General features: G+C 51.4%; 1 protein-coding gene across 6 annotated transcripts in view; it reads left to right on the forward strand.

Moving 5' to 3' along the window:
- Positions 1–14,467, forward strand: part of ZFYVE27 (zinc finger FYVE-type containing 27) — a 20,500-nt gene extending 6,033 nt beyond the window's left edge. For 2 of the 6 annotated variants that reach the window (XM_007456226.1, XM_007456228.1), the window contains 8 exons: positions 2,216–2,311; positions 3,762–3,874; positions 4,597–4,742; positions 6,013–6,084; positions 8,379–8,523; positions 12,818–12,864; positions 13,193–13,274; positions 14,307–14,371. In XM_007456226.1, the coding sequence (XP_007456288.1) occupies positions 2,216–2,311; positions 3,762–3,874; positions 4,597–4,742; positions 6,013–6,084; positions 8,379–8,523; positions 12,818–12,864; positions 13,193–13,274; positions 14,307–14,371 (766 nt within the window). Of the gene's footprint in view, positions 1–2,215; positions 2,312–3,761; positions 3,875–4,596; positions 4,743–5,997; positions 6,085–8,202; positions 8,224–8,378; positions 8,524–12,817; positions 12,865–13,192; positions 13,275–14,306 lie in introns of all 6 variants that reach the window. The other 4 variants (XM_007456224.1, XM_007456225.1, XM_007456227.1 and 1 more) reach the window with 4 other exon arrangements.
- The last annotated feature ends 1,824 nt before the right edge of the window (positions 14,468–16,291 follow it).

Genomic DNA, 16,291 nt, shown 5'->3' on the forward strand with positions numbered 1-16,291 from the left:
ACACACACACACACACACGAGCCACTGCCTGGGTTCAAATCTCAGTTCTGCCGTTTAATCGTGACATTGGGCAAGTTACTCAGGTTCCTCATCTGTTAAATGGGATAATTATAGGCTTACCTCATAGGTGGTTGTGACAATTAAATGAGTGTCTGGTACCCAGGAAGTCATCATCACTATGCTGTGGAGGAACTTCCCTAAATATGACAGAGCTGGTACTTCTGAGGAAGCACCTCAAGACTGTTGGATAACATTAACCATAGCAATTTCAGTGGCTCTCTTGAAATACAGCAAGGGTTCTCATCCCTCCCTGGGCAGCAGAGGCCTCTGTGGAGCTCCAAAGGAGACTTACAAACCAGTGGAGGGCTGGGCCCCACCCGGAAATTCTGAGTCAGTTATCTGGAGTGGGGCCTGGGTATCTGCAGTTTTTCAGAAAACCTTTTCACTTTGAAATGATTTTAAACTTACAGAAGATTTCCAAGAATAGTACAAAGAACTCCCACATGCCCTTTATCCAGATAGAACAATTATTAACATTTTGCCATGTTGGCTTCATCTATCTCTCTACACTAAGACATTATTTTTTTCCTTTCTGAACGATTTGAAAGTAAGTTACAAACATCTTGCCTATTTACCCCAAATACTTCAGCATGCATTTTCTAAGAGCAAGGGTATTGTCTTCTATTTCCAAAGTCCTGTAATCAAAATTAGGAAATTTAACATTGATAACATTAGCATTAGTACTATTATCTAATAATTGTTCATGATCAAATTTTGCCATTTGTATTAATAAAGTCTTTTATATAAATTTCTCCTGATCTAGGCTCCAATCCAGACTCATGCATGACATTTAGTTTTTATGCCTCTTTAGTCTCCTATGACCTGGAATAGTTCCTTGGTCTTTGTTTCTCATGACTCGGCATTTTAAAATAGAACATGTTTATTATTTTGTAGAATTTCTCTGCATTTGTGGTAGTTTGGTTCCTCATGATTAGATTCAGCTTTTGCATTTTTGGCAGGAATGTGACAAGTGACATTGTCATTGTATCATATCAAGAGGTACATGATGTCACTGTCTGTTATGGGAGATACTAACTTTGGTCACCTTGGTGCAGGTTTCTCCACTGTAAAGTGACCATTCATTTTACCCTCTGGAGTTAGTAATCTGAGGGGGGATACTTTGAGACTTTGTAAATATCTTGTTCCTCATCAAATATACACCTACTACATTGAAATCCATTGATAGGTCTTTCATCAGTTTATTACTGTGATGGTTGCAAAGGTGATTTTCTTTTTTTTTTTTGCAAAGGTGATTTTCTAATTGTCATTATTACGTGACATTCTATAAGAAAGAGCTTTTCCTTATTATCAATATGAACGTAGGAATTTTAAATTTTATTCAATGGGTTATAATTTATTATTGTCATTGTTAATTTTGACCTCAGTCCTAGATTTGTCAATGGAGCTCTTTTGAACTGGCCCCTGTGTTCTTTCAATGTGTCCCCATCATTTTTGAGTGCTTCCTTATTCTATGGTACAACAGAATGTTCACATTCATCTTGCACATTCCCTGCCCTGTTCTAGAATCAGCCATTTCTCCAAGGAGCGCTTCAGAAACCAAGATCTGGGTTCTCATTTCACAAGCATGTGCTCTTTGCTTTTGGGGGGCATCCATTTAAAAAAACTCTTCAGGGGCTTCCCTGGTGGCGCAGTGGTTGAGAGTCCGCCTGCCGATGCAGGGGACATGGGTTCGTGCCCTGGTCCGGGAAGATCCCACATGCCGCGGAGCGGCTGGGCCCGTGAGCCATGGCCGCTGAGCCTGTGCTCTGCAACGGGGGAGGCCACAACAGTGAGAGGCCCGCATACCACAAAAAAAAAAAAAATAAATAAAAAAATAAAAAATAAAAAAACTCTTCAGGTCAATCTACCTTACATCCCAGGTGGAGACACATTGCTCTACATCCTGCCATTTATCCTCACAGCTCCAGTGCATCTGGGAGGTGGGTACCCTGCTCCTCCTATTATAGAGGAAAACTGCATCGTTGGAAAAGTTAAGTAGCCAGCCCAACATCAACATCTAGGAAGAGACCAAAGCAGGAACCTTGGCAAGGGTTCAAAAAAGGGGGCTGAAGTGTACAAAGTTTCCCCAAACTCTGATCCCTCTGGGTGAGGCAGGGCGTATAGCTTGCACAAGCCCCCTATGTTGTGTCTGCAGCTTGATCCAGCTGGAGGCCTTCCTGAGCCGCCTGTGCTGCACTTGTGAAGCCGCCTACCGCGTGCTGCACTGGGAGAACCCCACCGTGTCCTCACAGTGAGTGCCCGTCCGCTCCCACCACTGCTGCCCTGAGGACCCCAGGCAAAGCCAGCTGCCTCGAGAGGGCTCCTGTTGCCCTAGCTCAGGGGAAAAGAGCCCACTAGGCTCTTGTGTGCAGACGTGTACATAGGCTTGTGGGCTTGAATGCGCTGCTTTTGTTCAGACACCTTCTTTTAGGTGTGGTCATAATATTTTAATAATAGAAAAATAACTCACCATGGGATCTCCCACCCTGATATAGCAGTCAGTCTCATGTTTGGATTGCCTTGTAGAGATTGTCACATGCAGATGCTCTCTATAGCTCATAGTGTATGTGAGAACCCGTTTTTTTTCACTTATTGTTATCATATAACTGGTTTTCCATGTTGCTACATAGCTTTTGGAATTACTTGTAATACAACATTAATATAGATGGTGATTATACTATAATTTATGGAACCATTCTGTGATGTATTTAGTCAGTTTCTACTTTTTATTACTAACCCTGTAGTGCACATTTTTATGGGTATAGCTTTAATCTTTTGAATCCAAATTTTTTTTTTCTTAGAATACTAGGATGGAACTATTGAATCAAATGAAATGAATGTTTTTAAGGCTCTTTGTATATGAATAATAATGACAACTAATACTTGTTTAGTCTTCCCCTGGTGCCAGGCACTGTGCTCAAGGCTTTCCATGGTACTTTCTCACTCTTGGTAGTAACCCTATGAGGAAGGTGCTATTTCAGTCCTCATTTTTTTTGGCTGCACCACTCCACATGGGGGATCTTAGTTTCCCGACCAGGAATCGAACCCACGCCCCCTGCGTTGGAAGCACGTATTCTCAACCACTGGACCGCCAGGGAAGGCTTAGTCCTCATTTTACATGTGAAGGAAGTAACACTCAGAGAGCCAAGGGACTTGCATAAGGTCACACAGCAAGAAGTGGCAGAGTGGGATTCAGATCCAAGTCTGTCTTATTCTAGACTTCAGAGTCTAGATCCTGAGGAGAGATGTGTGTTGGACCAGTTTAGGCGGCCCCGCCCGTGTCAGTTGTGACCTGTTGGTGGTTGTAAATCCTTCCTCCTCACTTTACTTTCCAGTTGTTTGATTAGCAGATCTTGTCAGCTTATTAACTGTTCCCATAGCTGTTTGTTGCCCAGACCCCCATGTGGGTGTGCCCTAAACCAGTTTCCTTCTGATCTTACGAATTTCTGATCCTGTGGTTCCTCTCTGTTGATCCAGGTTCTATGGGGCTCTTCTGGGCACGGTTTGCATGCTGTATCTGCTGCCGCTGTGCTGGGTCCTTGCCCTTTTAAACAGCACACTCTTTGATTAGCAGATCTTGTCAGCTTATTAACTGTTCCCATAGCTGTTTGTTGCCCAGACCCCCATGTGGGTGTGCCCTAAACCAGTTTCCTTCTGATCTTACGAATTTCTGATCCTGTGGTTCCTCTCTGTTGATCCAGGTTCTATGGGGCTCTTCTGGGCACGGTTTGCATGCTGTATCTGCTGCCGCTGTGCTGGGTTCTTGCCCTTTTAAACAGCACTCTCTTTCTGGGAAATGTGGAGTTCTTCCGAGGTAAGCCCTGGAGAGCCTGACAGGAATGGGACCCGGCTCTGAGGGCTGGTTAGGCTCCCCTTTATCTCTACAGTTGATCATCTGTTTGCTGTGCCTTCCACAAGGGGGCAGCACCACCCTTGGAGAGTGGTGGGCTCTGCCTCTCAGATGTTCAGTGGGATACAGGGGAGGCTGCTACTAGGGGTCCCTTTCCCTTCCCCAGACAGATGAATCACTGCTCACATGATATGGTGGCTTCTGGGAGATGAGGGAGGGATGTTTCCCCAGTGTTGCCATCTGCCTTCCGGGATGCAGCCCCCCAGGAACTGCTGCCTCATCTCTGTGATCCCAGAGTACCTGTTTGCCGTCTGGCTTCTAAAGCACTGAAACAGTCTGGAGAGGCCTTGAGCCGTAGAAGCCTGGGCCTGTATATATGTTGGGGTGATTGCTATACTTGTTTTCCTCCCTGTGGTTGGAAATTAATTATGGAAGCCATGATTTATCAGGCACTTACTACATTTAACCTCTCTTTAACAATCTCATGAGGTAGGTATTGGTACATCTGTCTTGTTTATGAGGCTTGGGTTAGGTGACTTGTTCAGAGTTAGGAGGGCGACTGTTTCCTGCTGCCGAGAAGGGGTGCTGGAGGAGGCGGCCAGCTGGCTGCAGTAGTGGGTACCCCCAGAGCACTGCTCATTCCATCCTGATTCTGCCTCCCGCCCTGTTCTCCTTGCTCTGGGTAGTGGTGTCTGAGTATAGGGCATCTCTGCAGCGGCGGATGCACCCCAAGCAGGAAGAGAGTGCCTTTGAGAGCCCGCCACCTTCGGATGCCGGGGGGAAGGGCGCTCTGCCTGACTGCACACCTGCACCTGCGCCCACGCCCACAGAGGTGAGCGCCCCTAACCACCTGGGCAGAGCCTGCTGCGGGCGGGCTGCCCAGCCTCCCTATTACCAGGTTGTTCATACCAAATAACTCCTGGGCTGGCCTCTGTAGTTCCTGCTCCTTACCAGGCCCATCTCCTCTGAAGTGCTTAATGGTAATGACTATAGTTAACTAGTAACAAGAGCTACGCTGTGCTTTATTGAGTGTTTACACTGCTGTTCCAAGTACTTTATAGACGTTAACCCCAGGAGGTGTAGGTTATTTCTGAGAATGAGATTATTCTCCTTTGTAGAAGAGAAGGCTGAGGCACAGAGTGGTTGTCCAGGGGCAGTGGGCCCAGGACTCAGATCCATGCCCTGTGGTTCTAGAGCCTGTGCTCTCAACCACAGTGCCCTCCAACCACTGTACGTCCTTTTGTGGCCTTGGTCCCATCTCCCTGTCCTGCTAGGTTACAGACTGCTCTCTTTCCCATGACTTCTTCCTTTCTGGCAGTTGTGCCATTTCCTCTGAGGCGTGAACCGTTGTTTTTCTTTTTCTTTTTTTTTTTTTTAATTAATTAATTAATTAATTAATTTTTCGGTTGTGTTGGGTCTTCATTGCTGTGCGCAGGCTTTTTCTAGTCGCGGCGAGCAACTCTCTGTTGCGGTGCGCGGGCTTCTCATTGCGGTGGCTTCTCTTTGTTGCAAAGCGCAGGCTCCAGGCATGCGGGCTGCACGAGTTGTGGCATGCAGGCTCAGTAGTTATGGTGCATGGGCTTTAGAGTGCAGGCTTAGCAGTTGTGGCACACGGGCTCAGTTGCTCTGCGGCATGTGGCATCTTCCCGGACCAGGGCTTGAACCCGTGTTCCCTGAATTGGCAGGCGGATTCCTAACCACTGTGCCACCAGGGAAGTCCGTCTTTTTTTTTTTTAATAATTTTTTCTATTTTTAAATTTTTGGCTGTGTTGGGTCTTCGTTGCTGTGCACAGGCTTTCTCTACTTGGGGTGAGCGGGGGCTACTCTTTGTTGCGGTGAACGGGCTTCTCATTGTGGTGGCTTCTCGTTGCAGAGCATGGGCTCTAGGCGCGCAGGCTCAGTAGTTGTGGCTCGCGGGTTCTAGAGCGCAGGCTCAGTAGTTGCAGCCCTGCATTGGCAGGCGGATTCTTAACCAGTACGCCATCAGGGGAGTCCCTTGAACCATTGTTTTGAGAAATCTGGATGCTGGCTCCGGGGAGGTGGCCTCTACCTTTGGGGCAGGGCTGCCATCTCTCTGACTGTAATAGAGTCTCTTTCCCCAGGACCTCACGCCAGGCAGTGTGGAGGAGGCTGAGGAGGCCGAGCCTGACGAGGAGTTTAAAGATGCAATTGAGGTGGGTGACCTTCCCCGGCACCCTCAGCTGACCAGGTCAGAAGTTGGGTGGTCCTGGAGCCATGTAGCTTCTCACATTCCAAGTCTGGGTTTTTAAAGTTTTCTTATGTCCAAGTGAGAAGCTGGAACTTGCTCTGAGCTAAAACTCACTGGTTCAAAGGGTGCCACTGAACCTCCACCCATCCTTTTGCTGACCTAGGCATCTGTCCTGGGTGCCCAGGGCAGGGATGGCTCTGGAAGACTCTGGGAAACACCCTGCTGGGGGAGGTGGGTCATTTACTGCCTTGGCTGGAGACTGTGGGCTTGGTGCCTTAGGTGTGGGGAAGGCAGATGTGGAGGAGGGCACTGCTGGGGTCTCTGCCTGCTCTTCTGAAGGATGAGGTCTGTAAGATGTCCCTTTGACGGGTGAGAATGGGACGTTGGAGAAAGCAGTTGCATGGCCAAGTGCTAAGTCTCCTGGTTTTAGGACAGTGGTTCACACTGATAGTTTGCAGAAGTGTTTTATTTGCCACGAGAAGCGTTAAAATAATTTTTTGAGCCAATATTTAAAAATGGAGAGATTGCGGTGGAAACTCTAGATTTTCAGTTTTTCTAAAAGCTCAGAAGCTCTGGGAGCCCTGAGTCTGTAGCAGTCAATGTAGCCGAGGAGTGACTGTCTCCTTTAGAGAAGTCACATAGTCCTCACCACTTCCTGTCATCCCCGGTCACCGAGTCCTAGTGGCAGTTGCCATTTATTGTCACGTTTGCACTCTGGTGTTTCTTTTTTTTTTAAATATATATTTTTAAATTTTATTTTATTCTTTTTTTGGGGGGGGGGTTGTATTGGGTCCTCGCCGCTGTGCGTGGGCCCTCTCCAGCTGAGGCAAGCGGGGACCGTTCCTCACCGCGGTGCACGGACCTCTCACTGTGGTGCACGGACCTCTCACTGCGGTGGTCTCTCCCGTTGCGGAGCATGGGCTCTAGGCGCGCGGCCCCCAGCAGTTGCGGCACGTGGGCTGAGTAGTTGTGGCTCACGGGTTCCAGAGCGCAGGCTCAGTAGTTGTGGTGCACGGGCTCAGTTGCTCCGCGGCACGTGGGATCCTCCCAGACCAGGGCTCGAATCCGTGTCCCCGGCGTTGGCAGGGGGGGGCCCTATTGGGTCCTCGCCGCTGTGCGTGGGCCCTCTCCAGCTGAGGCAAGCGGGGACCGTTCCTCACCGCGGTGCACGGACCTCTCACTGTGGTGCACGGACCTCTCACTGCGGTGGTCTCTCCCGTTGCGGAGCATGGGCTCTAGGCGCGCGGCCCCCAGCAGTTGCGGCACGTGGGCTGAGTAGTTGTGGCTCACGGGTTCCAGAGCGCAGGCTCAGTAGTTGTGGTGCACGGGCTCAGTTGCTCCGCGGCACGTGGGATCCTCCCAGACCAGGGCTCGAATCCGTGTCCCCGGCGTTGGCAGGCGGACTCCCAACCACTGTGACACCAGGGAAGCCCTATGGCTTTTCTTATAGTAGGAAATCACTTCTCTTTATGTCTCTTTGTAAGTGGGGGATACAAGAAATGGAGGTTTTGTGAGTTTTCACCAGGCCTATGATTTACACCCAGCCCGCTTTACTATTACATTAGCCTCGTCCATATGGGCATTTACATTTTCAACTGCTAAGATTTCTCTAAGACTTGAAGCAGCTGTGGACTCTGAGTCTTGGTGGTGGTAGTAGGGAATATATATGGCAGGGGCTTTCAAACAGGTTTGTTCATGACCTAGAGTAAGGAACACATTTTACATCTTGACCCAGTTCACACTTATGTCTGTGAAATATGAAAAACTTAAATGAAACGAAAGTTTCCTGAAAAATACATTGTAAGGGATATTTTCTTTCCTGTTCAATTCTGTTCTATTAAGATAATGACCAAATTAATTTCACCCAGTTTGAAAAACAGTAATACACAGCTTCCCCCAAGCTTATTTGATGTTGGGGTCCTTTTACAGGGGCCTCTGTTAACGTCACCCTTTGGGACATGCTCAGACGAACTCAGCCTAGCACTTATGTGCTTCCTTTCCTTTGGGGGCCCCCTCCCAGCAGCTTCCTTCTTGCTATCTTCTCTCTGTTTTCTCTCCTTCTCCCCTGCACCTTGGGAGGCAGGAGACCCACTTGGTGGTGCTGGTAAGTAGCAGCCTTGGTGAGGTGGGCAGGGGCTGGCGGGATGGGGGGAAGGGTGGCCGAGCCGGTGGTCGCCACGCCTCTCGGGGTCCGCCATGCACGCAGATCCCGGAGCCCTGCCACAAGGTGGGCAGAACTGGAAGCAGCTTTTCCCACAGGAAGATGACGAGGGGGCCACGTGCCCGGCAGAGGATGAGCTGGCCCTGCAGGACAGTGGGTTCCTGAGCAAGAACGAGGTGCTGCGCAACAAGGTGTCAAGGCTCACGGAGCGGCTCCGCAAGCGGTACCCGACCAACAACTTCGGTACGGCCCAGGGGAGGGCTGGCTGGGGGGCGCCCCGGCCGTGGGGCCAGAGGTGCTGGGTTACGAGGAGGGCAAGGAGTAAAGCTGTGTCCACAGGACCCTGGGGAGGAAGCACATGCACAGAGGGACTGAGAGGGAGGGAACATGGGTTCCTTCTTGTGTCTCTGTCCTTATTAAATCTTGAGGGAAGATGAGGAATTCAGTTGCAGAAGCGCCACTCCGGGACTGCAGAGAGGTGTGGTCCTGAGGCAGGCAGAGCTGCGGTGGGCAGTGGAGCATAACGGCTGGGAACTGAGTGTGAAGTCTGAGCGCCTGGTGCAAACTCCAGCGCTGCTGGATGTCCTTGAGCAAATTATTTAACTTCCCCGTGCCTCAGTTTCCCCTTTGTAAAAGGTGGATAATACAGGTTCTTACCTCACAGGGTCGTTGTGGGTCTCAAACGAGATAATGCTCATTAAGTGCTGGCACGTTCACAGTAAGTGCTTTGTAAGGGGCGCTGTTAACGTGAAAGGCCCTGGTCCATCCCGCAGGTGCCTAGGAGCCTGTCTGGATCTTTCCAGTCCGATTGGAAGCAAGTCGAAGGAAACAGTGTCTTCCCCTGGGGATGATGGAGCCCTGATGTTTCTTCTCCCCAGCCAAGCTGGTAGATTGGCTAGTCCTTATTTTACTGGGCATGGAGGTGCACCCAGGAAGGTAGCTTTGGAGAAGGGCGGACTTGACTGTTAGCACAGCTCGGAGACCTGGCTCCGATCAGGAGAGTGGGAGTCGAGCCGAGCCATTGTGATGAAGTTATAGCTGAAGCCTGGGGAGCCGGTGACTTGGGAGTCACCCTGGTCCTGACGCAGAACTTTGCTTCTGCCTACTGTCAGCTGACAGGAGGAGGACGGTCTGGCTGCGCTGTCGGTTCTGGTGGGAGTGAGTTCCGGGTGCTGCGCCCTGGGAGAAGCCCCTGGGGTTTATCTTGAGGCATTTGACCCCGGGCGCTCAGGGCCTACCTTCCTGCCCCTGCAGCAGCCAGGGCAGTTGTTTCCTGAGCGTTAGACCTCGTGGACATGCTGTTTCTTTCTGCTCTGTGAACGTCCCCAGTTATTCAAGATCCCTTCCTTTTATTTGTGATGATCGCTGACTGCTGCCGAGCGCTCTGTATTCAGTGCACTTTCACGTACACTGTCTCATTTAGTCCTTAGAAGCAGCCAGGTTCTGGAAGTCCCAAGTGACATTACACGAGACTTAATACTCTTGTTCTGGCAAATTATACTTTTATATCTATGAATTTTAAGTAAAGCCCCTTAGATGTTCCCATTTGGTGGGTGAGTAACCTGAGGTTGGAAAGAGGGATTTGCCCAGTCTTCAGCCAGTACATGGTCGAGCTGTGATTCAAATCCAGGTCGTCTGATTTGACTCCCATGTTCTTTCTTTTTTAAATTTATTTAATTTATTTATTTATGGCTGCGTTGGGTCTTTGTTGCTGCACGCAGGCTTTCTCTAGTTGCGGCGAGCAGGGGCTACTCTTTGTTGGGGTGCGCGTGCTTCTCATTGCGGTGGCTTCTCTCGTCGCGGAGCACGGGCTCTAGGCGCATGGGCTTTAGTAGTTGTGGCGCACGGGCTTAGTTGCTCCGCGGCATGTGGGATCTTCCCGGACCAGGGCTCGAACCCGTGTCCCGTGCACTGTCAGGCGTATTCTTAGCCACTGCGCCACCAAGGAAGTCCCCATGTTCTTTCTAACTCATCATCTTCCCTTTGCCCTGGTGTCTGAAGTGCCCTGGTTTTATGCCTATCCTGTTTCTGTATTTGGCTTTTGGTTCAGATAATCCCAACCAGGATAGGTGAAGGCTTGTCAGGTTCCCACGAGGATGGCAAAGGCAGAAAATGCTTCTTTTCCTAAGCCCCCCTTAGCCCTCCATTCTTCAAGACTGCTTGCTGTCCCTCCCTTGAGATATTCTTAAGCTCTGGGCCGTGAGGGCAAGTGTAGCAGCTCTGTCTTGGGTCTGCCTCCCATGGGCCGGGGTGAGTGAGCTGCTTTGGGGGCCGTTCCATTCTGGCTGCGAGTGGATGAAGGGGATGCACGGGAGGAATGAGGGCAGGCTGCTCACGAGCTTCTCCGTGAACTCCGAGTGGGAGAGTCCTAGTGGGAAGGGCCCCCTCTATCCTGGAGGCTCTGTGACCAGTGCCTTGGCAGGTCTGTGTGGTCTTAGGCTCCTTCCTGCTCTCTCTGCCCCTGTGGCATCCTCACATGGTGAGTCAGGACCTTGGCTGAAAACGGGCAGGAAGAGTTGGTCGGTGTCGGAAGGGATCGGGGTCCCCTCCTCCTCCACATGCCTGCCTGAGCTGGCGTCGGCACACAGAGCCCTCCCTGGCTCCAGGTTTGTGTGTGGTACGGGGCTGTTTCACTAGACCACATGGCTGCCTTGGGGCGGTTGGCCCTGGTACTCCATCCAGTTGAGAGGGGCCAGAGAGGGGTCAGTCTTTGAGCAGCTCCTTTCGCCTGTCCCATGCCCCTTGCTAAGGAGAGCCAGAGGTGGGCTGCCTTGACCTAGTTCGTAGTGTGGGGGACAGAGTCTTGGAGCAGCCTGTTTCCTGGGTTGGCATTACCAGCCAGCGGGGCGCTATGCTCTTCTCTCTTTTCCTCTGCCAGGGTCACGGGCTGACTGACAGCAACAGCAACAGCATCTACCTTAAGCCCATTGTCTTCAGATTTCTCCTGCTCTAGCTAGGGTCCCCTTTCCTTGAATGCAGGGAGTGTCCTTTGGCAAGAGCTGCAGGGGATTCTGGCTGGATAGAGAAAGGGATCACATCGCTTTGGGCCTTTGTGTGAAGGTGAGGCCTGGTGCTGTGTACCTGGCCAGACAGGTAGTCCAAGAGGCCCAGCAGTGCGCCCTGAAGCTGATAATTCCTCTGGTTAGATCACAGGAGGCCTTTGGGCCCCAAGTCTGGAAACCTCCTTCAGTAATCTTGTCCCCTGTCAGGTTTTTCTAGGACCATAGCCGGCTCTCTTCTGGGCCCACAGCCCTTGGTTGGCCTCTCTGGCCCCCTTTTGTGAGCCACCCTCCTGCCTAGTGTGGACCCCTGCCTTTTCTCCCCTGGCTCAGTGGCCCCATCTGCATGGAGATTTCTGTGTTGAGTTATAGTCAGTATTCTTGGCGGCAGCCCTTGCACCTTTCCTTGTTCTCATAAGTTTTTGCTTCTGCTTCTGGAGCTCATTGAAGTCATAAGCGTCCAGTGTGGCCTTTCCTCTCCTCCTCCATCCTTTTGATTTTTTTCACTCACCTGCATGTGCCCCCTTCATCAGACTGTGTCCTTGTTGCAGCCCACCTTTTCCTTCTTTAATTTTCCTGGAAGCATGGGTGGGTGGTGAGCACAGCTTCTATTAAGCCTCTTTGCCTTGATGTCACCTTGAAAAGAATGGTTGGGGGAATTCCTTGGTGGTTTAGTGGTTAGGGTTCCGCACTTCCACTGCAGGGGCCACGGGTTTGATCCCTGTTCGGGGAACTAGGATCCTGCATGCTGCGTGGCGTGGCCAGAAAAGAAAAAAAAAAAAAAAGATCGGTCCCCTCTTCCCCATCTTTCATCTCTTCTTACATCACCCTTGCCTCCTCCCAACTGTTTTCTAAGCTGCTACTGGCTTCTCTGCTTGAAACCGTGTCTGAAACCTTGTTGACTCATCGTGTCTGGTGGTTTAGGCAGGATCTCTTTCCCGGCTGTATGTCGCCCCGTCCGTCCACCACTCTTAGTGCCTGCACCTCTTGCCCTGTGCATCTTTTTGGAAGGTGCCTGGTTCTGAGCTTCTCTCCTGGAATCTTCAGGTGACAGAAAGCAGGAGTCTGGTGTTTTAGGAGGCATTTCTCTCTTTAGCTGTGGGCAGAGTACTTGTAAGGAGACACCTTGGAAAGGGTTGTGTCAGGCAGGTTTCCTTAGAGATCATTGGAGCCACCTTCTCTGAGGGATGCCTGTTGTCAAGTCCCTGCCAACTTGGTGTGATTTCCAGGGGGTAGATTCTGCTGGATGCTCTTCGATTTGGGCTGGCCCTACAGGTGGGGGGTCTCTAAGCCCCAGGTGGGAGCAGGGGCAGCAGCAGTGTATAGTCTGGAACATCAATTCTCGGTGGCCATCGGTTTTTCCTTCTTAGTTTGAATCCCTCCTTCTGGCTCTGGATCTGGACTTTGCACTCTGCTCCCAGCCAAGGCGTCTGGGCTGGGCTGGTGCCCTGAGTGTCCCCATTTAGAAGAGTCAGGAGAAGGCGAGAGTTGCAAGGCCTGGGCTGGGTCAAAGCTGAGCTGCTGCCTTTGTTTCTCAGGGAGCTGTACGGGCTGCTCGGCCACCTTCTCAGTGTTGAAGAAGAGGGTAAGTCTTCTCGAGGGTGTGTTTGCTGGGGACTTGGGACGAGATGTAGGGGAGTAGCTCGAGGTCACAGATGAAGTCTGACTGCTTGGGCCACATTGGGCCTGAGGTCTGGTCTGAGGTTTGCTCAAATGAGTGGGTCTCCGGAGCCCTGCCCCTGTGCCCATGCCTTCACCAGCCTTCTCGTGGGATGTCCCATCTGGTCTCAGTCCTGCCCCACTCGGGCACCTCCCCACTCCCATAGTTGTCCCAGGTTCTCTGGGCGGGGCCAGCTGGTGGAAAGGAGCTCCAGGTGCCCGGGGGCAAGACTGACCCTGGCTCTTGTCTGCAGCGGAACTGCAGTAACTGTGGAAACAGCTTCTGCTCTCGGTGCTGCTCCTTCAAGGTACCCAGGTCCTCCATGGGGGCCACAGGTGAGTGGTGCAGGCTGGGGGTCCGGGCAGCGGGAGGGCGCGCCTGCCTCCCACCTCCTCTGGGGGCTGCTGTGTGGGCAGGGAGCCAGGGGTCAGTGAGAGGTCCAGGGAACTCGGGATCTCCTCCATCTCCCTTTAACAAAGGAGAAACGAAAACATTTGATGCGCGGACAGGAGTATATATAATGCACCTGAATCGTGAAGCGCGGTAATGACTACCTGCCACCGCTCACTAAAGTTAGAAAATAGAGCACGAGTAGCACCACCAAGGCTCCCAGCGCCACGCCCGCCTTCCCCAGGCAGACCACAGTCCTGAATTTCATTTTTTCTCATGGCCTTGGTAATGCTTTTAACTAAATAATTTCTTTTCCTTCTGTAAAAGCTATACCTACTCATTGTAAACAAAACAAAACAAAAAGCCAAAGAAAGGAAAACATTCCTAATCTCTCCCAGAGAGAACTGTTGGGCGTGGACCCTTCCCGGTCATTAATGCCGTCACACACAGGATAAATACATATGCATGTTCTAAAAAAAAATGGGAGCATGTATTACATACTGCTTTGCACTACGTTACAATGTTAAATGGAGTGTCCTTTTTTCATTCTTCTGGTCATGCTAGTAACATACGCTTCTTCTAGAAGATTTGGGAATTACAGAAGAAGGAAGAGAAAAATAGTCTTGTAATCTTACCACCCAGAGATAATAACCACTGTTAAAACATTCTGGAAAATTTTCTTCTGGTATTTTATTTAAAAAACATTTTTAAAGGTATTCTTTTGGTGCTAAAATAGTTTCTAATGCATAGAACATCTGGGTGAGGCCTGCTGTTGGAATGGTCACCCCCAAAGCCCCCAGTTCCCATGGAAAGAGAATTCTCTGAGGGCAGGCTAGTGAGCTGGGACACCGAGCTTGTAGGCTGGGCGTTGGGTGGTCTGTGTGGGGCTTCGGGGAGTGGGGAGGAGGTTCTAGTGTTTGGGGCCATGAGCCAGAGGGCACGAGGAAGCGTCTCACCAAGTTCTTCCTCCTTTTCAGCCCCTGAAGCCCAGAGAGAGACTGTGTTTGTGTGTGCCTCGTGTAACCAGACTTTGAGCAAGTGAGAAGAGGGCCCAGGGTCCAAGCGGGCGCCTGTCTCTGGGGCCAGCAGTAGACCCCGCTCTCCCCACCCTTAGCCCCATGTGGCATGTGCTGGGCAAATGTGGCCTGAATGCTAGGTAGGCTTCCCCTTCCAGCCCTCGCTGTCTCCAGCCGGGTCCTGGAGCTGTTCTCCACTCCTACGGATGGCCAGTAGTGGTTGCTCTCAAACAAGGACTGGAGTGTTAGCCCTGCCCTGCTCTGGGCTGTTAGTGGACTCAGGGTTGGGCAGGGAACGTAAGTTAGAGGGCAGCAGTGAGCCAGGCCTGGTCTCACCTGGGATCAGGGTGTCCCTACAGGCCTGGGAATTCTAGAAGACTGGAGGTCAGAGATTGGGAAAAGAGATTCTTCCCCTGCTGGGTATTGGGCCAAGCCCTTGCCCTTTGAGAGCCTGCATAAGGGCTTGCACGTGTCCCAATTCTGTTGGAATGTCCCTTCAGGCATCAGGACCTCATCATTTCCCCACCAGAGGGTGTGGTAAGGGCTATCAAGACCAAAAGTACTTGTAGAAACAGGGTTGAAGGTCCCAAATTCCCCCAGTGGAGGACGTGTCTAGGAGGGCCTGGCAGAATCCTTCAGTGTTAAGCAGAGCAAAACGGGCACCCCAGCAGCTCAGAGGGCCTCAGCCCCACCTTGCAGGGACCTTGACTTACAGAATCTCAGCCCACATGTTATTCTGGTCTTTTCAGCTCTGCCTGGTAGATGCTGGGCACTCAGATCACTCCTGCTTCCTGTGTTCAGAGCCTTGGGCACCCCTTCTCTGGCCTAGAGCTACAATTCCCCTCCCTGGCCCCTTGTCCCATGGAGTGTGAGACCAGGAAGCAGAGCAGAGGTCCTGAAGCCCTCAACCTTTGGGGGCCTGAGAAGTGTAGGATCTCGCTGGGCTGGGTCTCAGATTCCAGGGCTGTTCTCCAGCAGGACAGCAGTTATGGGATAAGGCCACTTGGGGTCCCTGTCCCCTCTCCAACAATTTCACATTCACTCTGGGTTCCTAGGGGCACAGTGTCTCTGCCTAAGCCATGAGCAGGCTCAGGCACCCCTTCCTTCCCCAGGAGCTTCCCTGCCTTTTTGAAGTATTTATTTATTTATTGCATGGTTCCCGGGAACATGTGGCACAAGGAATGGGATAAAGAGGACAGGGGCTTCTCCTACCCTAGGATGCTTCCCTGAACTCATGGGCTGCCTGGGACTCAGAACCCTGGGAGGCGGAGACGTTTCTATGCCCTAAGCAGGGACACAAGGTGGCAGGTTGGGGAGACAGGGATCATCCTAGGCCAGCTTTCCCTCCAGGCCAACCAGTCTAGGAGCCAGGGGACTTCTCCAGGCCAAGTGGGGCAAGTCCCTGGGGAACCAGGCGGGCCTTGATAGACCCCCTTCCTTGGGCTCCTTTGTCCTGTGGAGATATGAGAGTTAAGTGCTTGTGCTTTATTTACACTGGAGAGGAACTAAAAGGATGTCTGTGTATATGGAGAATTGTTAATAAAAAGACCTCAAGCTTCCTATGTTTTCGTCCTGGTCCTTGCATGCCCCTTCTCCCTGAGGCTGGAGAGCCAGGTCCCCCCCAGCACTGGCCGAGTTTGCTGGCCTGGGCTGTGTCTGCAAGATGGGGCGGAGGGGCTGCGGAGGCTGAAGTTGGGGTGTGAGCTGGGGTTGGGGGAGGAAAGCTGTGCCTTGCACAGGAGGGGCTCAGCGAGATGCCTGTTGGATTGACTTGTGACCGCATTGTGAGGGATGGGGGTTGGGCTGGGGACCAGAACTTGGTAAATACTAAGCAATGCAGGCTTTAGAATGGAAAGATTTTAGCTAATCCCTCTGAGAAAGCAGAAAAGGATCAGCCCTGGGGGAGGCTGAGAACCAGCCGGAAAGAGGATTGGCTGTGAGATGGG

Source organism: Lipotes vexillifer, unplaced genomic scaffold (assembly GCF_000442215.2).
Source record: "Lipotes vexillifer unplaced genomic scaffold, Lipotes_vexillifer_v1.1 scaffold184, whole genome shotgun sequence".
Taxonomy (NCBI): domain Eukaryota; kingdom Metazoa; phylum Chordata; class Mammalia; order Artiodactyla; family Lipotidae; genus Lipotes; species Lipotes vexillifer.